This window comes from Salmo salar, chromosome 24 (assembly GCF_965601325.2).
Source record: "Salmo salar chromosome 24, fSalSal1, whole genome shotgun sequence".
In the NCBI taxonomy this organism is placed as follows: domain Eukaryota; kingdom Metazoa; phylum Chordata; class Actinopteri; order Salmoniformes; family Salmonidae; genus Salmo; species Salmo salar.
Window position 1 is genome coordinate 22,907,468 of NC_138314.1, and position 27,742 is coordinate 22,935,209.

A 27,742-nucleotide genomic window follows, 5' to 3' on the forward strand; every position below is an offset into this window, starting at 1 on the left:
CCCCAGGAAGATGTCCCGGGGCAGGCAGAGCTGACTTCAGGCAATGAGTGTGGCAGGATGGGCTCCAGCCCACGATGGCACCAGTAGCCCAGTCAATGGAGGGATTGTGTTGCTGGAGCCAAGAGAATCCCAATACCACGGGAACCTGCAGAGACTCAACCAGCAGGAATTGGATCGTCTCGCTGTGGTTCCCCGACACTCGTAGGTTGATGGGGTGGTGTGGTGGGTGACCCAGCCTATAGAGCGCCTGTCCAGCGCTCTAACACCCATGGGAATGGAGAGGGGTTGAGTGGGGATGCCCAGCTCGGACGCCAGGGTAATGTCCATGAGACTCACATCGGCCCCTGAGTCGATGAGTACCTGGAGAGACTTGGACTGTTCGCCCAACAGCAGGGTGGCATGGAGAGGGGGCGAGTAAGAGTAGAAGAACAATTATCTTTAAGACCCACCAGTGTACTCACTCCAACGAATGAGTTAGGTCTCTTGAAGGGACAGGTAGACACATAATGACCGGCAGTACCGCAATACAGACAACTCTGGGTCTCAAGTCTGCGTACGTGTTTGGCTGGAGACAGCCTAGCCCTGCCGAGCTGCAATGGCTCGGGAAGAGGTGAATCGGCAGTCTCCGGAGGCTCTTGGAGGGACTCGGGTAAGCACGGGCCCCTCTCGGGGATGTAGACGCCGGGGACTTCCGGAGTTCATCAGCTGCAAGGTGGAATCCTTGAGTGAGAGATTGGGACCGCAATCAGACCTCTTCTCCCTCCTACATTCCCATAGCCGATCATCGATCCGGATGGTTAAAGCGATGAGTGAGTTGAGATCTGTCGGTAGTTCTCGGGCTGCCAGCTCATCCTTTACCTCCCCAGATAATCCGTGCAGGAACATGTCGAACAGCGCTTCCGGGTTCCAGGTACCCTCTGCTGCTAGCGTGCGGAACTCCACCGCATAGTCTGCCACACTGAGGGTGTCCTGCCGAAGCTTTTGTCACCTCTGCCACGAATACCTCCAGACTGAGGCAGGCAGCGGATTGTTGCTCCCACACCTCCGTGGGGAACGAAGAAGGCTGCAGCTCAAAAATGAGGGAGCACTGGAAGAGAAAGTTGGGGTTCCCGGGAAACTGGGGTGACGGTGCTGCTACCAGCCGGTTTACAGAGGAGCTGGGAGGTTATCGTCAACCCTAAATCCGTAAACATGGGCACCCTCATAGATATTATCCTGACCAACCTGCCCTCCAAATACACTTCTGCTGTTTTCAATCAGGATTTCAGTGATCACTGCCTCATTGCCTGCATCCGCGGTCAAACGACAACCCCTCATCACTGTCAAACGCTCCCTAAACACTTCTGCGAGCAGGCCTTTCTAATCAACCTGGTCCGGGTATCCTAGAAGGATATTGACCTCATCTCGTCAGTCGAGGATGCCTGGTCGTTCTTTAAAAGTAATTTCCTCACCAATTTCCTAAACAAGCATGCCCCTTTCAAAAAATGTAGAACTAAGAACAGACACAGCCCTTGGTTCACTCCAGACCTGACTGCCCTCGACCAACACAAAAACATCCTGCACTAGCATCGAATAGTCCCCGTGATATGCACCTTTTCAGGGAAGTCAGGAATCAATACACACAGTCAGTCAGGAAAGCAAAGACTAGCTTTTTCAAACAGAAATTTGCACCCTGTAGCTCTAACTCCAAAAAGTTTTGGGACACTGTAAAGTCCATGGAGAATAAGAGGACCTCCTCCCAGCTGCTCACTGCACTGAGGCTAGGTAACACTGTCACCACCGATAAATCCACGATAACCGAGAATTTCAATAAGCATTTCTCTACGGCTGGCCATGCTTTCCTCCTGGCTACCCCAACCCCAGCCAACAGCTCCGCACCCCCCGCAGCTACTTGCCCAAGCCTCCCCAGCTTCTCCTTCACCCAAATCTAGATAGCAGATGTTCTGGAAGAGCTGCAAAACCTGGACCCGTACAAATCAGCTGGCTAGATAATCTGGACCCTCTCGTTCTAAAATTATCCGCTGCCATTGTTGCAACCCCTATTGCCAGTCTGTTCAACCTCTCTTTCGTATCGTCTGAGATCCCTAAAGATTGGAAAGCTGCCTCGGTCATCCCCCTCTTCAAAGGGGGAGACACTCTAGACCCAGACCTATATCCATCCTGCCCTGCCTTTCTGAAGTCTTCAAAAGCCAAGTTAATAAACAGATCACTGACCATGTCAAATCCCACCGTACCTTCTCCGCTGTGCAATCCGGTTTCCGAGCTGGTCAAGGGTGCACTACAGCCATGCTCAAGGTGCTAAACGATATCATAACCGCTATCGATAAAAGACAGTACTGTGCAGCCGTCTTCATCGACCTGGCCAAGGCTTTCGACTCTGTCAATCACCGTATTCTTATCGGCAGCCTCAACAGCCTTGGTTTCTCAAATGACTGCCTCGCCTGGTTCACCAACTACTTCTCAGACAGAGATCAGTGTGTCGAATCGGAGGGCCTGTTGTCCGGACCTCTGGCAGTCTCTATGGGGGTACCACAGGGTTCAATTCTTGGGCCGACTCTTTTCTCTGTATATATCAATGATGTCGCTCTTGCTCCTGGTGATTCTCTGATCCACCTCTACGCAGACGACACCATTTGGTATACATCTGGCCCTTTGGACACTGTGTTAACAAACCTCCAAACAAGCTTCAATGCCATACAACTCTCCTTCCGTGGCATCCAAATGCTTTTAAATGCTAGTAAAACCAAATGCATGCTTTTCAACCGTTCGCTGCCCGCACCCGCCCACCTGACTAGCGCCACTACTCTGGACGGTTCTGACTTCGAATATGTGGACAACTACAAATACCTAGGTGTCTGGCTAGACTGTAAACTCTCCTTCCAGACTCATATTAAACATCTCCAATCCAAAATTAAATCTAGAATCGGCTTCCTATTTCGCAACAAAGCCTCCTTCACTCACGCCGCCAAACATATCCTCGTAAAACTGACTATCCTACTGATCCTCGACTTCGGCGATGTCATTTACAAAATAGCTTCCAACACTCTACTCAGCAAACTGGATGCAGTCTATCACAGTGCCATCCGTTTTGTCACCAAAGCCCCTAATACCACCCACCACTGCGACCGGTATGCTCTAGTCGGCTGGCCCTCACTACATATTCGTCACCAGACCCACTGGCTCCAGGTCATCTATAAGTCTATGCTAGGTAAAGCTCCGCCTTATCTCAGCTCACTGGTCACGATAACAACACTCACCCGTAGCACACACTCCAGCAGGTATATTTCACTGGTCATCCCCAAAGCCAACACCTCCTTTGGCCGCCTTTCCTTCCAGTTCTCTGCTGCCAATGACTGGAACGATTTGTAAAAATCGCTGAAGCTGGAGACTTATATTTCCCTCACTAACTTTAAACATCAGCTATCTGAGCAGCTAACCGATCGCTGCAGCTGTACATAGCCCATCTGTAAATAGCCCACCCAGTCTACCTACCTCATCCCCATATTGTTTTTATTTACTTTTCTGCTCTTTTGCACACCAGTATTTCTACTTGCACATCATCATCTGCTCATCTATCACTCCAGTATTTATTTGCTAAATTGTAATTACTCCTCTACTATGGCCTATTTATTGCCTTACCTCCTCACGCCATTTGCACACACTGTATATAGACTTTTTTTCTATGGTGTTATTGACTGTACGCTTGTTTATTCCATGTGTATCTCTGTGTTGTTGTTTGTGTCGCACTGCTTTGCTTTATCTTGGCCAGGTCGCAGTTGTAAATGAGAACTTGTTCTCAACTTGCCTACCTGGTTAAATAAAGGTGAAATAAAATAAAAATGGTAGGCAACCCAAGGAATTACTCCCTCAATGCGTCCAAGGCTAGGTCGAGACGTTCGGCCTCTGCCTGGAACCCTTCCATCAGACCGCGAAGCAACTCCTCGTGCCTACCAATGGTGGATCCTTGGGAGGAGATGGCATTGCGGAGCTGGTCCAAGTCTGCTGGGTCAGTCATGGCCAGTTCATACTATCAGGTATCAAGGTAAGACCCAAGTGCAGACTGTGTGAAGTAACAATGTCTATTGTAACAGGGGCAGGCAAATGACAGGTAAAGGCAGGCAGGCGTCGATAATCCAGACAAGGAGCAAAGGTACAGGGTGGCAGGCAGGCTCAGGGACAGGAAGAGCTCAGTAATCCAGAGGGGGAGCAAATGTACAGGATGGATGGCAGGCAGGCTCAGGGTCAGGCAGAGTGGTCAGGCGGGTGTGTGCAGGGTCAGGACAGGCAAGGGTCAAAAACCAGGAGGACAAGAAAAGAGAGGCTGGGAAAAGACAGGCGCTGACAGGACAAACACTGGTAAGCTTGACAAACAAGACGGACTGGCACAGACAAACAGAAAACACAGGTATAAATACCCAGAGGATAAATGGGGAAGATGGGTGACACCTGGAGGGGGTGGAGACAAGCACAAGGACAGGTGAAACAGATCAGGGCGTGACAGATATAACCATTTCATTTTCCTTTTTACTCTGTAATATAAGACATAGTGTATTTAAAGAAGCCAAAACAGGAGTAGGACTATAGAGAATTGTTTTGGGGCATATGTCAAGGGTGTTGTGTTGCTAAAATGAACCCTCATACTGTACATGGCTGATAACTATGGCATCTAGACGAAATGTAAAAGGGAAATAGTCTTTGAAAAAGAGAGCATTTGTCTTTTTAGAGAAGAGGGAGGCAGAAAAGTTGTATTGTAAATCCCACTTCTACCTGTGGCAGGCAGGCGGTGGAAATTAAAAAACTCAGATGTTCTGCTGTCCAGCTGACATTTTAATCCGTTTAGAGCCACCATGCAGGTAGTCATATAGTAAGCTGACTCAGGGTCAGTGTACACTGTAAAACACTATTGAAGGATGAACTTCACAGAACTTCACAGATCACTAATCCATTCTTGGTCCACATGGACAGTGCACCAGTCTTGCATCTTGGTCATATTTTGCTTGTCTCGCCCTCAGGACAGCCTCCTTTGCTGTTTTTCTGTAGCTGCCATAGGACATTGGGGAGCGCATGGACAGTGAGAGGAATGCAAAGAGAAAAATGAAAGTTCCTTCTCTCTTATGTATATCATACAGGCTGTGTACAGGAAGATAACTAAAAGTATAAGAGCTGGAGAGCATTCAGTAGTTTAAACAAAGATAATTCCAATAGATACATCTCACCTTATTCACATAGCATTTTGCAGCATTTTGAAACTTCAGATGACTCCAAATAAACCCTCCCTTTAAGTAACTGTTGGATAAATGGCTGTGGGAATAGACTTATTTTTCAAGTGTCAATCTCAGCCGAGTCTGCTATTTCAGGCAGTGAATGCGCCTTTAAATTGAGCCAGTTTGGCAGAATAGCAATTCCTTGGAGAGTAATATCCCACTGATCTGGATATACTTTGCAATAAGATCCCAATAAGCCATGCATCTTCAAAAGAAATGCATACTCCTCACCCAAACAAATAATATTGAATAAGCAATATTCCAACACTCTCAACCGCTCCTCTTGTGCCATCATGCTATTAAGGATTTATGACATATGGACATACAAGATATGCCTCTTTTGTTTGAGAATATTATCTTTAAACAGTTTATTGCTATGTCATCCCTGTTTATGAACTGGGTTGTGGTGTGGCCCACTTGTAAACAAGATCCAAGTATACAGGGAGAATAGATTAGAAAATTATAGGATGAGGTTAAGTACATGTCAAGTAAGTTTTGCAACTACAGGAAGTGATTGGATGTTTTAGCATTTCATTTCCATAGAGAGTGGCAAGCACTTCTGATGAATAGGTAATGACATCCCTGCCAGGGAGCACTGCACCGGCTGAATTGTGGGAGGATTCCTGCAAGGTCTGTTTTTTAGAAACTACGTAGACTATACTTGCTTGCTTGATTCTGCTATTTCAAATTACCACTTTTTCTTCAGGCAATTTTACCATGTGATGTTAAGTGGCTGTTTTTTTCTCCAGCAGTTACATAAAACATCGATGGATGTGAAAATAAGACCTCCTACATGCATTTTTGAGTACTTACAAAATGACTCTAGTAGGACATTAACTATACATCACATCGACTGCAAAATTCTACACAGGAAAGGCTCTCAAGGCCAATGGCAGAGAAAATCACTTTTTATAAATGGAGTGACTCAATTGGGTAATTAATAAGGACATGTTCTAATATCATACAGTGCAGTAAGATTGGCTGGGGCAAAGGAGTCTTGGGTGACCTTGATGTTGCCTCACATTCCGTATTAGCAAAGACGGCAAAACAAATAAACACATGGAAGAAGCAATAGATTTGTCTTTTAAATATGACCCAACAGATTTTAAAGGTACCTTTTATAAAGGATCCAGAGTCAAACAGAAGAAAAAAACATTACCACAGGGTCATCTGGTAAACAGATACCAGAAGAGTAATTCATTTTCCTCTCCTTTCATAATGACACAAAGACATCTTGTATAACCATGAGTAGTTGCAGGGCTCACTGTTTAGAATCCTTTGAGTTTGAGTCTAACTATGTTAAAAAAAACACAGGACAGGCTTAAGGAATATCCAGAGGAAAATGCATCTAAAAAATGTTATAAAACATAACATTTTTCCAAAACCTTTGGCCTTTGGCAGCTTTTGCAATAAATGTTGTGAATATTTCACAAAAGTAACATACATTGACACAAAGCTTTTGTATATTACGTAATTGTTGCTTACGGGTTGCATGTTACTTGCATGTTACTACTGCTGCTGTTGTTGTTGTTGTTGTTGTTGTTGACAATCTTTGGAAACCAAGAGAACACATCCTTTTCCTCAGCAGATAAAAATTGACAGTTTATGAGCTGCATCTTCTGATGAGAAGTCTCTGTGTTTTCTTGGGTTTGGCCTGTGAAATCTTCCCGAGGTCTACAGAGAAAAAGGCATGGAAGACAACAGCTTATCAGTGCACTTGTGACTGCCTGAAATGTCAGACTTAATTCCCTTTGATTATCAAAACCTACGGCCTCCTCATCTAATCTATTTTAATTATAGAGGGGATAAGTCTTCATTGTGATGATGAAGGTGGCTGTGTCTTTGAAATTAATATTTAAGAGAAGAAAGCATACTGTAGGGACGTTGGGTCAGTAACCGAAAAGTTGCTGGTTTGAATCCCCGAGCTGACAATGTGAAAAATCTGTATATGTGCCCTTGTGCAAGGCACTTAACCCCAATTGCTCCTGTAAGTCACTCTGGATAAGAGTGTCTGCTAAATTACTAAAATGTAAATGTAACTTATTTCAGAACGTCAATAACTTGGCCAATTAAGCATTCATACTCATAAACAGTATACATTTTAGTTACAGAAAAGGAAATTCTCTTTAAAAGTTTTTCTGTAGGAGAACCAAACCAGTGCTGTGAATGATCTAATTCATTAATCAAGTTACCATAAACTCTGGGAAATCAAGGCTGGTTTGGGTGCACATCAGGTAGGCCTGGATGTTATGTTGGTTACAAAGATTCTGCAAAAAACACTCACTTAAAGAGTCCTCTATCAAAGTTATCAAATTATCAAAAATACAATAAATGTGATTGGGCATTCATATTTCATTTCATTCCCAACCTGCAGGTCTATCTTCACTTTCATTTGCGATATTTAAATTCTTGCATAGATGGGGTGATCAGGATAATGAATACCCTTGGCAACATGAGGTTGAGGTATTGCAGATTACAACCAATCAGGGGTATTGTCCAGAAGAAACGTTATGCAGCCATTATAATGTACAAGTGAGTAAGTTACTGGCTACAGGAAACAAACTCAGTCATGTTATCCATCAGATTTTACCACAAGCTAAACATACAATACCACACGTTGAAGCATACAAATAATAAAATGCATTTGATGTATTCAAACCCATGAATGTGATATATTATACATATGTTTAATCATTGTGAGGAACAGTAATATGCAAGGAACAATTGTCCTGGCAGCAAATAACTTTAACAAAGATAGATTACACATACGTAGAATTATTTATTTGTTAACCTTGGTGAAATGGCATTCTTCAGCAGTGTAAAAAATTATTTACATTTTGATCAAGGAAAGCCTCCTTGATTGAAAAAGCATATGCCATAAAGATACTGGATGGCTTCCATGTTACTATGGTGAGCACAGCTTTAATATTCTAGGGGAAGCTAGAGCTATGTAGAAGTGTTTTTTCCCCTCTTCTGTCAAATCTGCAGGCCGTTGTCTGCAAGTAACACAAGAACCAGTTTGGGGACATAGATTACATGTTACATTATTGCCATCTAGTGTTTGAAATTGTTCCGTTTTCTCAGAGATACTGGGGAATTATGGTTACAGCAGTTCATCCCATGTGATATACAGTGCATCGAAAATATTCAGACCCCTTGACTTTTTCCACATTTTGTTACGTTACAGCCTTATTCTAAAATGTTTTTTTTTTTAAATCCCTCATCATTGTACACACAATACCCCATAATGACAATGCAAAATCAGGTTTTTAGAAATGTTTGCAACTGTATTGAAAATAAAAAACTGAAATATCACATTTACGTATGTATTCAGACCCATTACTAAGTCCTTTGTTGAAGCAACTTTGGCAGCGATTACAGCCTCGAGTCATATTGGCTATGACGCTACAAGCTTGGCACACCTGTATTAGGGGAGTTTCTCCCATTCTTCTCTGCAGATCCTCTCAATCTATGTCAGGTTGGATGGGGAGCTTCGCTGCACAGCTATTATCAGGTCTTTCCAGAGATGTTTGATCAGGCTCAAGTCCGGGCTCTGGTTGGGCAACTCAAGGACATTCAGAGACTTGTCCCAAAGCCACTCCTGCGTTGTCTTACCTGTGTGCTTAGGGTCGTTGTCCTGTTGGAAAGTGAACCTTCGCCCCAGTCTGAGGTCCTGAGCGCTCTGGAGCAGGTTTTCATCAAGGATCTCTCTGTACTTTGCTCCGTTCATCTTTCCCTCAATCCTGACTATTCTCCCAGTCCCTGCCACTGAAAAACATCCCCACAGCATGATGCTGCCACCACCATGCCTCACCGTAGGGATGGTGCCAGGTTTCCTCCAGACGTGACGCTTGGCATTCAGGCTAAAGAGTTCAATCTTGGATTCATCGGACCAGAGAATCTTGTTTCCCATGGTCTGAGAGTCCTTTAGGTGCCTTTTGGCAAACTCCAAGTGGGCTGTCATGTGGCTTTTACTGAGGAGTGGCTTCTGTGTGGCCACTACCATAAAGGCCTGACCGTTGGAGTGCTACAGAGATGGTTATCCTTCTACAAGGTTCTCCCATCTTACATTGGGCCTCTGTCAGAGTGACCATCGGGTTCTTGGTCACCTGGCCATTCTCCCCCGATTGCTCAGTTTGGCTGGGCTGGGCCAGCTCTAGGAAGAGTCTTGGTGGTTTCAAACTTCTCCATTTAAGAATGATGGAGGCCAGTGTGTTCTTGAGGACCTTCAATGCTGGAGACATTTTTTGGTACCCTTCCCCAGATCTGTGCCTTGACACAATCCTGTCTCGGAGCTCTAAGAATATTTTCTTCGACCTCATGGCTTGTTTTTTGCTCTGACATGCGCTGTCAACTGTGGAACCTGTGTGAACCTATAGTCAGGTGTGTGCCTTTCCAAATCATGAATTTACCACATCTGGACTCCAATCATGTTGTAGAAACATCTCAAGGATCATCAATGGAAACAGGATGCATAGCAAGGGTCTGAAAACTTATGTAAATAAAAACCTATTTTCGCTTTGTCATTGTGGGGTATTATGTGTAGATTGATGAGGATTTTTTATTTATTTAATCCATTTTAGAATAAGGCTGTAACGTAACAAAATGTGGAAAAAGTCAAGGGGTCTGAATACTTTCCCGAATGCACTGTTATATACACTACCATTCAAAGGTTTGGGGTCACTTAGAAATGTCCTTGTTTTTGAAAGAAAAGCTTTTTTTTCCATTAAAATAACATCAAATTGATCAGAAATACAGTGTAGACATTGTTAATGTTGTAAATTACTATTGTAGCTGGAAATGGCTGATATTTAAGGAAATATCTACATAGGCTTACAGAGGCCCATTATCAGCAACTGATTTTGGATCAGTAGGAGTGAGATTTTTGGAAAGAGTGGATTCCTGCTTTTCGGCCGACCCATACATTGTTTCAAGCTGGGTAAAACCAACTTGGAATGGTTACATCTTTGATAGTTTTGAGAAGTGGAATTGTTTCGATTTTTTTGTGGAACAGCCTCCCAGAGAAAGTGGGTGCTTCGAGTCACGTGGCTAGGGGCTCAACCTGTAGTGTGCATTGCTATTCTGTGAGGGCTTATGTTCTGAACCTGCTTCACTGCTTTAGGTGCTAAGGATTCGGACATGAGAAACGTGAGAAATTGGACGTGAGAAATTGCAGGAGGGCACAGTCAGAGGGAGTTTGCAGTTGGGATAGAGAATGAACTGTGTCAACTGTGGGGGTGCCCATGCAGCTGTGGATCAGAAGAGCCCTGTGAGAGAGAGACAGGTTGAGATTGCCAGAGTTCGAGTGGGGCAGAACGTTTCCCATGCTGAGGCAGTGAAGAGAGTAGAGGATAGCCCAAGGGTGAGTGAGTCGACTGGGAGCCCCCACAGTGAATAGGACTGTAGAGAGTTTTAGTATGGTTGGATTTCTTGCGTTTATAGCATTGGTGATCAACTGCATTGCACTGATGGAGCGGAAATCATCAAGATAGATGTGGTAGTTGCAGCAGCAGATAAATATTTCGGTGTAAGAGATTTTAGTGCAGAAGACCTACAGAAAGTTTTGAGAGAAGGGGTTCCATCCTCCCAGGCAGACGGTCTGGTGTAGGATCGTTTAGTAGTGGGATGGGGTGGTGGGTTTGGGGGCTAGTGTATAGGATGGCAGGTAGGTGAAAAATCTGTTGATGTTTCCTTGGGCAAGGCACTTAACCCTGTTTGCTCTGGATAAGTGTGTCTGCTAAATGGCTGAAATGTAAATGTATATTAGTTGCAGGGTGAGATGGTGGTGCAATTTAAGGTTTTCCCTTTATTTTTTATTTTGTCACAATGTGGAATGCACATTCCGAACTGAGAAAGGAAGCAATACGCCAAAAAACGTCTGGTCGACCGGAAATTCACAAGAAGAAGAAGAAGTCTGTCTCTCACTGACGTCAATGCAGGACTAGGTTGCGCCATTTTGAAAGTAGAAGCAGGGAGAGAGAAATTTTGCAAGCAAGCAGCCAGCTAAACAAGAAGCTTTGCAAGGTGTTCCACGGGAGCGTTGCTGATTGTCAAAGCACTGCTAAGCAAGATAAGTGACATGAGAAGTTGAAGAATAGTAGGGGGGGGGGAAGCAACACACTCTATAGCTTTACGAATCACCTGCACTCATCGTGAATCTGCTTGTACACACCCTAGCACGGTAAACTGGAAAGATAAGCAAGGGCCCCAACCAAGGCAAGCCCTCCTCGACAGAGATTCCCTCTCCACCATGGCAGGTAAAGTTAACTAGCAGGCTACTGTCGTTAGCTAACTATGACGCGTAAATACAATGGTCAAGTTAATCGCCCATAAATTCTACAAATTGTTTTGATGTAACGTTAGATTGCCCGCTTTCTTGCCATTTAGAGAGAAGCTAACTAGCTAAGGTTAGCGTACTACGTCTACGAGTTGGGAGTGTAAACGTTACTCTGTATGTGTTGTCCAGCGTTAGTGGAGGCTTCGGCTAGGTAAGTTAGCTAGCTAACTCTACCATCAACATTTAGATGGATATAAAGTTAGGTAACATTAGCTGTGTTATCACTTCCACTCTGTATTGAAGCTAACGTTACCAAGCAATGATGTCTATAAGTTGCTCAATAGTTATCTTGATGATGTTTTATGGAAAGTAGCTACAGTAGTCAGGGTATAATTTGTGGAACGTTCCAACAGGAATCTGTTCCAAAAAAACGTAAAGTAAAAGGTCGCCAACCAGCAACGCATACAAACCTAGCTAACTAGCTGCCGAATAGGCATCAACTCACCACGTAGCTTATTCTTAATGTTTGTCCATAGGCAACCAGAGTGAGGACAGACATCTTTCGGAAAAAACGTGATGAGTGAAAAACGCAATGAAATAGACCACTCCCTACCCGGTATCTTATTATGCCGCTATACAACTTTGTATGCGTTGTTTTTTTGCAACCTTGTTATTTACGAAGTTTTTGGAATAGATTCCTGTTGGAACGTTCCACAAATGATACCCACCCGTAGTCAGGAGATTATAAACAAAGCATGCTGATCAAGAAGCTTCATATTCGACATCAGAGCTATGATGATGCAGCTTTGGATTTTCAAAGCATTGCTCTGTTTGTGCGGTTCTAGGAGCTGGCGGAGGCAATGATGTGCAGTGGTGTTTTTCTCAAGTCAAAGGAGCGATTGATGACGATGTGGCTGAAGGTATGACTGATGATTCAGACTCTAGACTGCTAACTAGCTAGTTGATGTAGTGTGCTGTTAGTAACGACAGCCACCGACTCACTTTCACCTCTCTGCTCAAAACATCATACCATAACTTCAATTAAAATCACGGAACACAACAAGCGCGTATTAGAGACGGGCTTCTATATGAGCCAGCCATCTATTAATGCATACAGACGTTTGCTCATTTGCATAGCTATTTGATTTTGTTAAATTCCTGCTTTCACTTCAAGCATTTTAATCAATGTATTAATTGCCTGCACTAATGTGTTTTCATGTACACACAGTGTCACAATCATTTTGTCTTAGTATGCCTATTTTGAAGTTGTTGACTGTTTTTGTGCTTGCCAGTTATCAGCCAATGGCTAGCAGTTTCTTACTCATGATAAAAAAACGGATGATTTCCATAATTTTTTAAAAGTCATTATTGAATTATTTAATGTAACACATCAAACTTTAAACCTGGTAATCTATTCATGGTAACCTCGTAAACAATTCATTTAGACACAAGGTTTATTTACTGAAATGTGTGCCTCTGCCCGACAGGCGGCTTTTTGAGACTAAGTGTAATTGAAGTTTTAAGGTACCCACCAAACATGTCAAATAATAAAGGGACATGGCAATTTTGCGATCAGATGTGATGGTGCGTAATTGATTGTCTGGAAATGGTCAGTGACCCAAAACGAAAGGTGTTGGGAGATTCTCATGACGGAGCTATAGTCTGTCATGCCATGCAGTTTTGGTCTGCAGACTTCATCTCATGATGCAGGTTAGTAAAGCATTGGTAAAGAGCCAATGTTAACTGTTGTACTTTTCCACTTAAACTCATTAAGATGCTGGGAACACTATGGCACTTTTGCTTTTTAATTTGAGAGCTAGTAGCGTAATTGGGTTTAGGCTGCATAGATGGTGTGCTTAGTTGCACATAAGATATAGGGAAAGGTATAGTGACTCTTGGGTGCCTTTGGCTCACCTCCTCTGTTGAAGTGTGTGAATGGCTTGGAGCCGAATATGATTGATCACGTGTCCACATTACAAGGTTCTGTTTACAGTACAAGCATAACAAAGCAGAGTAGGTCAGGATCTGTGTATGTCTGTAGCTAGGTTTCCATCCAATTGGCAACAGATTTTCATGTGAATATTCAGAAATCTGCATAAAAACAATATGAGCATTTTCCAGAGATGTTTCCATCAAATGTACTTGTTGTGGATAAAGGCTGTGCGTGATGATATAGTGCAACTAAATACAGTTGAAGTCAGAAGTTTACATACACCTTAGCCAAATACATTTAAACTCACTTCCTGACATTTAAATCTAGTAAAAATTCCCTGTCTTAGGTCAGTTAGGATCACCACTTTTATTTTAAGAATGTGAAATGTCAGAGTAATAGTAGAGAGAATCTTTTATTTCTTCACATTCCCAGTGGGTCAGAAGTTTACATGCTACCAAATACTAATTGAGTGTATTTCCTTTAAATTGTTTAACGTGGGTGAAACGTTTTGAGTAGCCTTCCACAAGCTTCCCACAATAAGTTGGGTGAATTTTGGCCCATTCCTCCTGACAGAGCTGGTGTAACTGAGTCAGGTTTGTAGGCCTTCTTTCTTTTCAGTTCTGCCCACAAATTTTCTATAGGATTGAGGTCAGGGCTTTGTGATGGCCACTCCAATACCTTACTTTGTTGTCCTTAAGTCTTTTTGCCACAACTTTGGAAGTATACTTGGGGTCATTGTCCATTTGGAAGACCCATTTGTGATCAAGCTTTAACTTGCTGACTGATGTCTTGAGATGTTGCTTCAATATATCCACATCATTTCCCTTCCTCATGATGCCATCTGTTTTGTGAAGTGCACCAGTCCCTCCTGCAGCAAAGCACCCCCACAACATTTTATTTATTTATTTATTTATTTCACCTTTATTTAACCAGGTAGGCAAGTTGAGAACATGTTCTCATTTACAATTGCGACCTGGCCGAGATAAAGCAAAGCAGTTGGACACATACAACAACACAGAGTTACACATGTAGTAAAACAAACATACAGTCAATAATACAGTAGAAAAATAAATCTATATACAATGTGAGCAAATGAGGTGAGATAAGGGAGGTAAAGGCAAAAAAGGCCATGGTGGCAAAGTAAATACAATATAGCAAGTAAAACACTGGAATGGTAGATTTGTAGTGGAAGAAAGTGCAAAGTAGAAATAGAAAATGGGGTGCAAAGGAGCAAAATAAATAAATACAGTAGGGGAAGAGGTGGTAGTTTGGGCTAAATTATAGATGGGCTATGTACAGGTGTAGTGATCTGTGAGCTGCTCTGACAGTTGGTGCTTAACCTCTATGGGCTAGGTGGGACTGATTGAGGTGGATTTAACAAGTGACATCAATAAGGGATCATAGCTTTCACCTGGATTCACCTGGTCAGTCTCATGGAAAGTGTTCCTAGTGTTTTGTACACTCAGTGTATATCCTCTATGGGCTAGGTGGGACGCTTGCGTCCCACCTACGTAACAGCCACTTGCAGCCTGTGGCGCGATTTTCAAAACCTTAGAAATGCTATTACTTCAATTTCTCAAACATATGACTATTTTACACCATTTTAAAGGCAAGACTCTCGTTAATCTAACCACACTGTCCGATTTCAAAAAGGCTTTACAACGAAAGCAAAACATTAGATTGTGTCAGCAGAGTACCAAGCCAGAAATAATCAGACACCCATTTTTCAAGCCAGCATATAATGTCACCAAAACCCAGAAGACAGCTAAATGCAGCACTCACCTTTGATGATCTTCATCAGATGACAACCCTAGGACATTATGTTATACAATACATGCATGTTTTGTTCAATCAAGTTCATATTTATATCAAAAACCAGCTTTTTACATTAGCATGTGACGTTCAGAACTAGCATACCCCCCGCAAACTTCCGTGGAATTCGCTAACATTTTACTAAATTACTCACGATAAACGTTCACAAAAAGCATAACAATTATTTTAAGAATTATAGATACAGACCTCCTCTATGCACTCGATATGTCCGATTTTAAAATAGCTTTTTGGTGAAAGCACATTTTGCAATATTCTAAGTACATAGCCCAGGCATCACGGGCTCGCTATTTAGACACCCGGCAAGTTTAGCACTCACCATAATCATATTTACTATTATAAAAGTTTGATTACCTTTTGTTGTCTTCGTCAGAATGCACACCCAGGACTGCTACTTCAATATCAAATGTTGGTTTGGTCCAAAATAATCCATCGTTATATCCGAATAGCGGCGTTTTGTTCGTGCGTTCCAGACACTATCCGAAATGGTAAAGAAGTGTCGCGCGCATGGCGCAATTCGTGACAATAAAATTCTAAATATTCCATTACCGTACTTCGAAGCATGTCAACCGCTGTTTAAAATCAATTTTTACGCCATTTTTCTCGTAGAAAAGCGATAATATTCCGACAGGGAATCTCCTTTTCGGCAAACAGAGGAAAAAAATCACAAAGGCGGGGGCGGTCGGGTCACGCGCATAAGCCCAGAGTCCCTTGATCGGCCACTTGAGAAAGGCGATAATGTGTTTCAGCCTGGGGCTGGAATGACGACATTCTGTTTTTTCCCGGGCTCTGAGCGCCTATGGACGACGTGGGAAGTGTCACGTTAGAGCAGAGATCCTTAGTAAAAGATAGAGATGGAAAAGAAGTTCAAGAAATGGTCAGACAGGCCACTTCCTGTAAAGGAATCTCTCAGGTTTTGACCTGCCATTTGAGTTCTGTTATACTCACAGACACCATTCAAACAGTTTTAGAAACTTTAGGGTGTTTTCTATCCATATGTAATAAGTATATGCATATTCTAGTTACTGGGTAGGAGTGGTAACCAGATTAAATCGGGTATGTTTTTTTATCCAGCCGTGTCAATACTGCCCCCTAGCCCTAACAGGTTAAAGCTAGTGAGGGAGATAAGTGTTTCCAGTTTGAGATTTTTGTAGTTCGTTCCAGTCATTGGCAGCAGAGAACTGGAAGGAGAGATGGCCAAAGGAGGAATTGGCTTTGGGGGTGACGAGAGATATTCCTGCTGGAGCGCGTGCTACAGGTGGGTGCTGCTATGGTGACCAGTGAGCTGAGATAAGGGGGGACTTTACCTAGCAGGGTCTTGTAGATGACCTGGAGCCAGTGGGTTTGGCGACGAGTATGAAGCGAGGGCCAGCCAACGAGAGTGTACAGATCGCAGTGGTGGGTAGTATATGGGGCTTTGGTGACAAAACGGATGGCACTCTGATAGACTGCATCCAGTTTATTGAGTAGGGTATTGATGCTGCCACCCCCGTGCTTCACGGTTGAGATGGTGTTCTTCGGCTTGCAAGCGTCCCCCTTTTTCTTCCAAACATAACGATGGTCATTATGGCCAAACAGTTCTATTTTTGTTTCATCAGACCAGAGGACATTTCAGTCTGGCTTTTTTATGGCAGTTTTGGAGCAGTTGCTTCTTCCTTGCTGAGCAGCCTTTCAGGTTATGTCGATATAGGACTTGTTTTACTGTGGATATAGATACTTTTGTACCGGTTTCTTCCAGCACCTTCACAAGGTCCTTTGCTGCTGTTCTGGGATTGATTTGCACTTTTCGCACCAAAATGCGTTCTGTCTCCTAGAGATGAATGTATCTCCTTCCTGAGTGGTATGACAGCTGCGTGGTCCCATGGTGTTTATACTTGCGTACTATTGTTTGTACAGATGAACGTGGTACCTTCAGGCGTTTTGGAAATTGCTCCCAAGGATCCACCAGACTTGTGGAGGTCTACATTTTTTTTTCTTCTGATGTCTTGGCAGGTTTCTTTTGATTTTCCCATGATGTCAAGCAAAGAGGCACTGAGTTTGAAGGTAGGCCTTGAAATACATCCACAGGTACACCGCCAATTGACTCAAATGATGTCAATTAGCCTATCAGAAGCTTCTAAAGCCATGACATTTCTTATTAATTTTTTCCAGACTGTTTAAAGGGACAGTGAACTAAATGTATGTAAACTTCTGACCCACTGGAATTGTGATACAGTGAATTATAAGTGAAATTTTCTGTCTGTGAACAAGTGTAGGAAAAATTACTTGTCATGCACAAAGTAGATGTCCTAACCGACTTGCCAAAACTATAGTTTGTTAACAAGAAATTTGTGGAGTGGTTGAAAAATGAGTTTTAATGACTCCAACCTAAGTGTATGTAAACTTCTGACTTCAACTGTATAACATTTACGGTTAAATTACCATGTACCTATTTAAAAAAATACAAGTTCAATTGGTTTCCATCGCATTTTCAACTCTACTGATGGTTTTGTCACACAAAAAGCGCATTGTATAGCAAATGTGGCCTTGGCACATGCGCTCTAGCCAGCAGCTCACAGACACAGTTTGGGTTTAACCTATGTGATGAGATTATTATGGACAAAAGAGAAAGATTGGCTGCTGTTTGACAAATAAAAACAATCATCGATCCTCATGTCACCAGAATAAGACCCTCAATATTTATTGGAAAGGTGCATCAAGCTGATCTGTGTACTTTCACCACCCTGTGAAGTTCGTTGTTTATTTAATCTGTAGCCTAGTAAACTGCATGCTTTCCCAAGTCGTAGTGGGAGGACCACACAATATATCATCACGTGACTCAGTTTGCTTCGATATGTTAGTCATGTCAACATTTGCGCATAAGTGTTTCCACTGCCATTTCTCTCATAATTACATTTACAGACACACAAAAATCCTATCTTGTCTAGCGTGTTTTGTCGACATTTGGAACATTTGCCAACAAATTTGCAGTTTCCATCAGGCCTGTCACTTTTTCCTGACATGTACTTTACTCGCATAAAAAGGTTGGATGGAAACCTGGTTGCTGTGTGACTGTCCCTTTTTAAGTTAATCTAAACAGACTTTCAGACATGCAAAAGGCTGCAAGACTCAGACAGTGGCAATGTGGGACATGTAACAGTTTTCATGCTGCTGCAAAATATAGTTTATTTCTGCTTGTTTCCTTTCCCCTTTGTCTGTTCCTATTGGAACTGTGGGGAGGCGGTGTGTGGCTGTGGCAGGAGCTGAGTCAAGCACTTCTCCATAGAACTCCTGTTATGTTGGGGATAGCACTACCCTACACTCAGGCTTGTGCCAACCTCAGTCATAAGGGAGAGATTGTTGAGCTAAAGGCAGCGGGTTGAGAATTCTATGGAAGTGGTTAGCTGCAGATGCTGTTTGTTTTACATTTTCCCTCTGGGGTGGTTAAGTAGGCCTATACCTTGCTTTCCACAGCTTCTCAAAATCAGATTTAGGCTAGTAGTATTATGCTCAGTAGTGAAATCAGTGCACCACTGTTGGGCACTAGATGCATTGCTAAATGGAGAGTCCCCCCCCCCCCCCCAAAAAAAAAAAACCATGACAAATGTTGATGCATATATTATTTTGCAATAAGCAATTTAACCTACTACTTGTCATGTTATTTGTAACAGCTGACATCATATCCACTGTGGAATTCAATCACTCTGGGGAGCTACTAGCCACTGGGGACAAGGGGGGCCGAGTTGTGATCTTCCAGCAGGAGCTAGAGGTAAGTAAAGGTTCCTGCTCAACATAGTCCTCTAAAATCAATTACTTGACTGAGTCTTGTCTCAGTAGTATATTTATTTTTTTACATGATTGGACCCAGAATCTGTTATGCATGTTGTAATTGAGCAGAGCAAGAACCAGCCACAGTGCCGTGGGGAGTACAATGTTTACAGCACCTTCCAGAGCCACGAGCCTGAGTTTGACTACCTGAAGAGCCTTGAGATCGAGGAGAAGATCAACAAGATCCGGTGGCTGCCTCAGAAGAACGCTGCACAGTTCCTCTTGTCCACAAATGGTCAGCAGAGCAGTGTGTGCATGTAGCCTTATCATCCCCAGCCCTTCCTCTGGTGAAGATGGGGAAACTCTACATAAGCTGTTTTATTAAATTGACTCATTTGAATAGGAGAGGGATCAACAGAAATATTTAGCTTGTGCAGAAGCAGTGTGACATACATGTGTGTTGTCTTGCAGATAAAACTATAAAGCTGTGGAAAATCAGTGAACGGGACAAGCGACCAGAGGGGTACAACCTCAAGGAAGAGGATGGGCGCTACAGAGACCCCACTACTGTCACAACACTACGGGTGTGTAGACCTTCACGTACCCACTACCTATACCCTGCACACTCAGAGACCCCAACACTGACACAACTAAGAGTGTGTGGACTCATCCTATACACACACAACTCATACTACAGAACCTGCTAAATCTCTTCACCATAGGTCCCAGTGTTTCAGCCGATGGACCTGATGGTTGAGGCCAGCCCCAGGCGAGTGTTTGCTAATGCACACACCTATCACATCAACTCCATCTCAGTCAACAGTGACTGTGAGACCTACTTGTCTGCCGATGACCTTCGCATCAACCTCTGGAACCTAGAGATCACTGACCGCAGCTTTAGTATCCTCTGTTTGGTCCCCATCACTTTTCCTTTCAGTCTGTATGATCAACACATTGTCTGATGAAGGTGATCTTGATCCGTCTCAATTTCATGCTGTCTGATTAATAAAATAAATATTACATTTAAAAAAAGCATATATATATATATATATATATATATATATATATATATATATATATATATATATATATATATAATATTATATATATATATATAATATATATATAATATATATATATATATATATATATACACACACACACACACGTAGACTTTGTCTTGGATAGTACTGTAATCAATTTGACTGAGACAGTTCAATAAAGCACAATTGAAGTAATTTGTGGGTCAGGGTAGTTCAGGAGCCCCCTTATCTGTGGTGGTGTCAGAGCTGTTATGTTTGCCCTTGACCTCACTGACCCCAGACATTGTGGACATCAAGCCAGCCAACATGGAGGAGCTGACAGAGGTGATTACAGCAGCAGAGTTCCATCCAAACCAGTGCAACACATTTGTCTACAGTAGCAGCAAGGGCACCATCCGCCTCTGTGACATGAGAGCATCAGCTCTCTGTGACCAGCACTCCAAACGTAAGTGACATCTGACAGTGGAGTCAAAGATTTTAGTTTCAGACAGAAGAATGCTGTGCCCTGTGGAGACGACTAGGTAAAGTGACTAAAATGGCATATTGATTGAAATGACTACTACATGTACCCAGTTTTTCGGAGAAAGATTAAAAGTACTGAGAAGCCCAGAAATTTCATAGACCTTCGAAGCAGATGTTTCAAGAGTCCATTCCTGTCATTGACTACTCAATCAATCAAATGTATTTATAAAGCCCTTACATCAGCTGATGTCACAAAGTGCTGAACAGAAACCCAGCCAATGAACTGACTAAGCGAGCACACTTCTTGTCTCATTCAGTGTTTGAAGAGCCTGAAGATCCAAGCAATCGTTCATTCTTCTCTGAGATTATCTCCTCCATCTCTGATGTCAAGTTCAGCCACAGTGGGCGCTACATGATGACCCGGGACTACCTGTCCGTCAAAATCTGGGACCTCAACATGGAGTCCCGTCCAGTAGAGACTTATCAGGTCAGCTGGTGTCTGTGTGGTGGGAGATGGTGACATCATGGATGTTGTGTTCAAAATTCTATTTGCTTGTCAAATCTCTAAACTTTAGTTTGAGATATATCTATCAAAGTCTTCCACTGGGGGGAGATATAGTGTATAAATGTGTCCTTCACGTGTCCATTTTGGCTCTTGTTGTATTTGATGGTTTTCAAGCAAGGATACATTCAGTTGATTATTGTATCATTTGATCGTATGCTTATATTAGACTGAACCAATGTATTTTTTTGTGCAAATATAATGTACTGTTTTCAGTGTCTTGATAAACTATAATTTTCCTCCCAACAGGTTCATGAATACCTCAGGAGTAAACTGTGCTCACTCTATGAGAACGACTGCATCTTTGATAAGTTTGAGTGCTGCTGGAATGGAAACGACAGGTGAGAGTCAAGTTTAGCATTAGGTTTAGAATTATGAATAGCTGTCTGACATTGATCATGAAGTTGATTCTGTATGATACATTAGATCAGGGATGGGCAACTCTAGTCCTCTGGGGCTGGCGTGGTGTCACACTCCCCCCCCCCCCCCCCCCCCCCCCCCCCCTCCCTAACAAATACAGCTGATTAAAGAAATTGCATTCTAAACTGAAGATCATGATTAGTTGTTTATAGGAGTCCGGTGTGTTAGCTAGGGCAATCAATCAGGCCCCCGAGGACTGAAGTTGCCAATCCCTGCATTAGATCAATGTTAGACATTGAGGACACATTAAAGAGTAATAGTTGTATTTAATTCTAAGTTGTACATAGTAATGTTATGTTCCATTTGGCCTACAGAAGAAAGGCTGTAGCTACTGTAAGATACAGTACATGGGGATATCCCCTCATCTGAACTGAGCGGCACAGGCCTTACCAAAGGCTGCCTTTATCGCTGTCAAACAACTCAAGGCTCAACCTTGCATTTTCATGTGACTCCGCCTACAGTTTGATAAACGGCATTGGCACTTGGATTGGAACCGGTTGCTGTGGTCAGATTACATGAAAATAGAGATATTTGGCGACACACCAATGGCCGGTTTGACGTTGAAAAACAGAAGCATATGCAGAAAAGTACCTCATACCTACAGTAAAATATGGTGGTGGAAATGGTTAATTGACCACAAAATCAACATATTTGCAATGGCCATCTGTCTCCGGACTTGAACCCCTTTGAAAATCTGTACTTTGAATTGAAGAGGGCAGTCCATAGCAGCAGACAAAGTATATCAATGATCTGAAAAGATTTTGTATGGAATAATGATTTACGATCCCTCCCGACATGTTCTCCAATCTCTGCATTTTAGAAAATGGCTGTGCCATTATCCTCGCACGGGGAGGGTTTTAGACTATTGAAAACAGGGGTGCCAATAATTTTGACCCCTATCTTTTTTACTTTTTATTATTTTTATTACTTGTTAAACAAAATCTCTTTCTCTGAGCTATTGTATTAGTATAAAAAATATTGAATTTCCCCCTTTTTGCATACCATATAGCTCAGTGTTTATTTTATAAAGTATTTCTGCTTATCTTTATCAAGGGTGCCAATAATTATGGACCTGACTGTAAATGTATTCTTATTTTATCTTTATTTATCTAGGCAAGTCAGTTAAGAACAAATTCTTATTTACAATGACGGCCTAGGAACAGTGGGTTAACTGCCTTGTTCAGGGGCAGAACAACAGATTTTTACCTTGTCAGCTCGGGGATTCGAACTAGAAACCTTTCGGTTACTGGCCGAACGCTCTAACCACTAGGCTAGCTGCCGCCCCAAATGCCACAATACAGTTGAATTTTGTAAGGTCTTAATATGCCTGAGATAAATAAATGTTTTGGTTCGATTCTGTGGTTGAAAGACTTGGATGTGAAACCACTGTCAGTCTGCCACTACCGCATTTTCATTCCCCACCCTTGTCCTCCTCAGTGTTGTGATGACGGGCTCATACAACAACTTCTTCAGGATGTTTGACCGAGGCTACCGGCAGGATGTGACCCTGGAGGCGTCTCGGGAGAGCAGTAAGCCTCGTTCTGTGCTCAAGCCCCGCAAGGTGTGCACAGGTGGGAAGCGCAAGAAGGACGAGATCAGTGTAGACAGCCTGGACTTTAACAAGAAGATCCTCCACACGGCCTGGCACCCTCAGGACAACATCATCGCAGTGGCCACCACTAACAACCTCTATATATTTCAGGACAAACTGTAACAAATATTCAATGAACCCTTCATATCCCAGATCCCACTTTAGCCTCACTACTCTGGTCCTCAACATCTCGACTGGAGAAGTGCAGCAAAAAACCTCTGTTTTGATGGCTTTCTTAGTCTTATTTCCTGTTCAGGGGGCTCCAACAGTACCACACTTCTTCTGCCACATTGCAACTGTTGTCCACTACATCCCAAAGGGAACACTTTTATAACACTAGTCTTTGAGATATTGTTTATTTTGTTAATTTACTATGTTGCTCATTTAACGGTTTTGGTGCCACAAGCATTTTTTTTTATATATACAAGCATTTTTTTCTTTTGATTGGAAGTTGTTCTCTCCCACCCCTCCATCGTTGACACAGATCACAACATTGCTATTCTTCACTGACCAAATTGGCAAGCTGACAGCTCTCAATTTTTGTCCCAGGCCATTTGTCAAATTTCCAAGTTTGCTCACCCTCCTCTTTCACATACAGTACACACTTATTCTACAAATGGATGTAGACACGCATACACACACAATAGCTCAACTCAGTTGGTGGGCTGGGTTGGGGTCTGGGGGTAATTTCGAGACGACTATGTAAAATATACAGTTAGCCAGTCTGAGACTACAGACAAGGGTTAACCGTCTGGTAAGCACAGTGCCCTTCTCCAGAGGTAGCCTACAGTATGAAGCCATTGCTTTTCCAAGTAAACGGTAGTGGGCAGAGGCATTGCAGCCTAATCTCCTTCTTGCACTTAGAGTGCCACCATGTACAGCTCAGCACAGAGGCTCTAGTGCAGTAATTGCAGGAGAAAGACAGGCCTGCCTTGGCTGACCTGCATGACTTGTCCGTTTTTAAATGTGAGCGGCATCCATTTATACCTCTGCTGCTCAGTTCCATGCATGCGTCTTGACTTATGCTTATGTTTCTTGTGAATTTTTAAGTTTTCCCTCTGGATCAAGTTTTTTGTTTGTTTTTTAATGATGTTTTGTACTTCAGATAAAGAATAATCACTATAATTAGTTTATTTTTGTATGAATTAAGAAGACAGAAATATTGATTGATATCCTTTAATCCCCTCGCACTACTTGGTTTAGTCTGATCACTGTTGTCTATTAAGCTGTAGGTTTTGGACTGATCTATGGACTGAAGGATTACTTGGGCTGGTGATAGTTAATGTGACTTATTATATGAGCATTGTGTTAAATTCACGTGGGCTGCGGGTTTAAAGATGGAGTGCATATTAATGTGCCATTAAGAAAGGCTTTATGCATGTTGGATGTCCAAATAAGTATTTTCAGGTATGTGTCACTGGAATCATAATGGTCATTCGTTTTTTTGTTTTTGGGTTACTGTAACTGATATTGACTGGAATGGATTCGGGTGCTTCTGAGTTTATTAAGCTAGTTCATTTGCGCTAATTGTTTTAACTCCGGTGTAGATCTGTGTGCATCCGTTTTTTTGCCATGGCTGTTTTTTCAAAAAAATTGCAATGAGTAAAAGATAATTTTATTATTAATAGCCCATTGTACGTTGAGAATGGGAAAGGCATTATCTGTTTGCTTCAGTTTGACTGAAGAAATGCTCTTAACCGTGAGTTCACTGAGTATCAGGTTTATTGACTAGACAGGGTTACTGACTTGAAATATTTTATGAAACAATATTTTCTCTCTTCGATTGCGTAAGTTCTTTATGCAGGAAACAAACTAAACTGTTTAGTGAGTCGTGTTAGTGGGTATCATTGGATGGAATTACTGGGTAATGTCAGCTCAGGGCATTGGAGACAGTATTTCAAATAAACGGCATTTCCAGCATTTGTACTGTATTTAGTCAACGTGGCATTCTTTGTTGATGATATTTTGGGAGGCCAATTATTTTTTGTTATGTCTGTAGCACATGGATACGCGAATACTTGATTGACAAGATACCAATTGTGAGCCATTTGATCGTAGGAAGTTAGCATTAAGCGTATGAATTGAGTCATTTACTAGTAAGGCTACCAATAAGCACTATTGCAGACTGTGCAATAAAGGTCATTAGCTCTACTAGTGTTGTGAGGTTCACTTCCTCATGTCTTTGTTGAATACTTAGATTTTCTTATGTTTGTTTTGTGGACAGTTTATAATGGCTGTCACTTATAATAGCTGTTGTGAAAATGTGTCATGACATGAGGAACAAGAGTAGCTTACTACTAGCCTAATGTTTAGTTATGGTTAAGATGTAAAATGCTCAATAGGAGAAGCAACACGTGATACCCCTAACCCCATACCGCCATCACACTCTTGGCATCAGAACATCACGGCTCAGTTATGGTACAAATGTAATTGTTGCCACAGATTGGCTCTTATTTTATATATATATACACATACATGCAGTTGAAGTTGGAAGTTTACATACACCTTAGCCAAATACATTTAAACTCAGTTTTTCACAATTCCTGACATTTAATCCTAGTAAAACATCCCTGTCTTAGGTCAGTTAGGAACACCACTTTATTTTAAGAATGTGAAATGTCAGAATAATAGTATAGAGAATGATTTATTTCTGTCTTCCATCACATTCCCAGTGGGTCAGAAGTTTACATACACTCAATTAGTATTTGGTAGCATTGCCTTTAAATTGTTTAACTTGGGTCAAGTGTTTTGGGTAGCCTTCCACAAGCTCCCCACAATAAATTGGGTGAATTTTGGCCCATTCCTCCTGACAGAGCTGGTGTAACTGAGTCAGGTTTGTTGTAGGCCTCCTTGCTCGCGCACACTTTTTCAGTTCTGCCCACAAATTTTCTATAGGATTGAAGTCAGGGCTTTGTGATGGCAACTCCAATACCTTGACTTTGTTGTCCTTAAGCCATTTTGCCACAACTTTGGAAGTATGCTTGGGGTCATTGTCCATTTGGAAGACCCATTTGTGATCAAGCTTTAACTTCCTGACTGATATCTTGAGATGTTGCTTCAATATATCCCCATAATTTCCCCTCATGATGCCATCTATTTTGTGAAGTGCACCAGTCCCTGCTGCAGCAAAGCACCCCCACAACATGATGCTGCCACCCCTGTGCTTCACGGTTGGGATGGTGTTCTTCAGCTTGCAAGCCTCTCCCTTTTTCCTCCAAACATAACGATGGTCATTATGGCCAAGTAGTTCTATTTTTGTTTCATCAGACCAGAGGACATTTCTCCAAAAAGTACGATCTTTGTCCCCATGTGCAGTTGCAAACCCTAGTCTGTCTTTTTTACGGCGGTTTTGGAGCAGAGGCCTCTTCCTTGCTGAGTGGCCTTTCAGGTTATGTCGATATAGGACTCGTTTTACTGTGGAAATAGTTGCTTTTGTACCTGTTTCCTCCAGCATTTTCACAAGGTCCTTTGCTGCTGTTCTGGGATTGATTTGCACTTTTCACACCAAAATGCGTTCTGTCTCCTAGAGATGAACGTATCTCCTTCCTGAGCGGTATGACAGCTGCGTGGTCGCATGGTGTTTATACTTGCGTACTATTGTTTGTACAGATGAACGTGGTACCTTCAGGCGTTTTGGAAATTGCTCCCAAGGATGAACCAGACTTGAGGTCTACAATTTTTTTTTTTTTAAGTCTTTGCTGATTTCTTTTGATTTTCCCATGATGTCAAGCAAATAAGCACTGAGTTTGAAGGTAGGCCTAGAAATACATCCACAGGTACACCTCCAATTGACATAATTTATCTGAAGCTTCTAAAGCCATGACAACATTTTCTGGAATTTTCCAAGCTGTTTAAAGGCACAGTCAACTTAGTGTATAAACCTCTGACCCACTGGAATTGTGATACAGTGAAATAATCTGTAAACAATTGTTGGAAAATGTACTTGTCATGCACAAAGTAGATGTCCTAACCGACTTGCCAAAACTATAGTTTGTTAACAAGACATTTGTGGAGTGGTTGAAAAACAAGTTTTAATGACACCAACCTAAGTGTATGTAAACTTCTGACTTAACAACTGTATATCTCTGCTGTCAGTTTAGACTAAAACAATACTTGGAGACACCAGAACAAAATGAATTAATACTTTTCCCCACACACTCCTGTCTTCACAGCTCTTGTGCAAAGCCACCAAATGTCATTCAGAAGGACCTAATTGCCTTTTTCATAGCAGAGGAAATGAGATAAAGTATGTTTCCTGAAGTGACTGGCGGCTTGTCAGGCAGGAGAATGCTCAGGGGATCTTAAATATAATGTATTCACAGGACTCACAACAGAATGCACTTTTTATTTTTGTGAATTTCTTTTATTTGTATGTTTTATTTTGAGGGACTCTTGATAAAGATTGGGAAATTCTGGGTGATTTTAAAAGAAAAAGGAATACAGCAGTTTTAAAGGTTCACAGTATAGGTCTGTTTGCATTTGTCAAACAGAATAAAATACAGTTTAGGTTAATGAGTAATAAAGAATGAATAAAATAATTGTAATACGTTTCTGACTTCTTTCACAGTGAGATGCCTTGTATTTTTATGTCCTCATAATGTATAATGTTCTCA

At 42.2% G+C, this 27,742-nt stretch overlaps 1 protein-coding gene and 1 long non-coding RNA gene across 3 annotated transcripts; one reads left to right on the plus strand and one right to left on the minus strand.

The window, feature by feature from the left end:
- On the minus strand, positions 1-12,376 carry LOC106585559 (uncharacterized). 2 transcript variants are annotated; one of them, XR_001323975.3, is made up of 3 exons: positions 12,047-12,277; positions 6,750-6,938; positions 1-5,040 (listed from the first exon to the last, which is right to left on the minus strand). It is a non-coding gene; the product is annotated as an uncharacterized LOC106585559 (long non-coding RNA). The 2 variants fall into 2 exon arrangements; XR_001323974.3 differs by lacking the exon at positions 1-5,040 and having other exon boundaries at positions 5,599-6,938; positions 12,047-12,376.
- Positions 11,186-27,673, plus strand: LOC106585558 (serine/threonine-protein phosphatase 2A 55 kDa regulatory subunit B alpha isoform). The gene is made up of 10 exons (XM_014171908.3): positions 11,186-11,521; positions 12,387-12,461; positions 18,955-19,052; positions 19,181-19,346; positions 19,523-19,635; positions 19,774-19,951; positions 20,375-20,539; positions 20,874-21,043; positions 21,368-21,459; positions 22,976-27,673. The coding sequence occupies exons 1-10, from the start codon at positions 11,515-11,517 to the stop codon at positions 23,250-23,252; spliced, it is 1,341 nt and encodes a 446-aa protein (XP_014027383.1). The 5' UTR covers positions 11,186-11,514; the 3' UTR covers positions 23,253-27,673.
- The last annotated feature ends 69 nt before the right edge of the window (positions 27,674-27,742 follow it).

Coding starts and splice junctions, on each gene's coding strand:
- LOC106585558 (XM_014171908.3), top strand. Junction 20,540..20,873: donor CTGTGACCAGCACTCCAAAC/GTAAGTGACATC, acceptor TGTCTCATTCAG/TGTTTGAAGAGCCTGAAGAT. Junction 21,460..22,975: donor TGCTGGAATGGAAACGACAG/GTGAGAGTCAAG, acceptor TGTCCTCCTCAG/TGTTGTGATGACGGGCTCAT.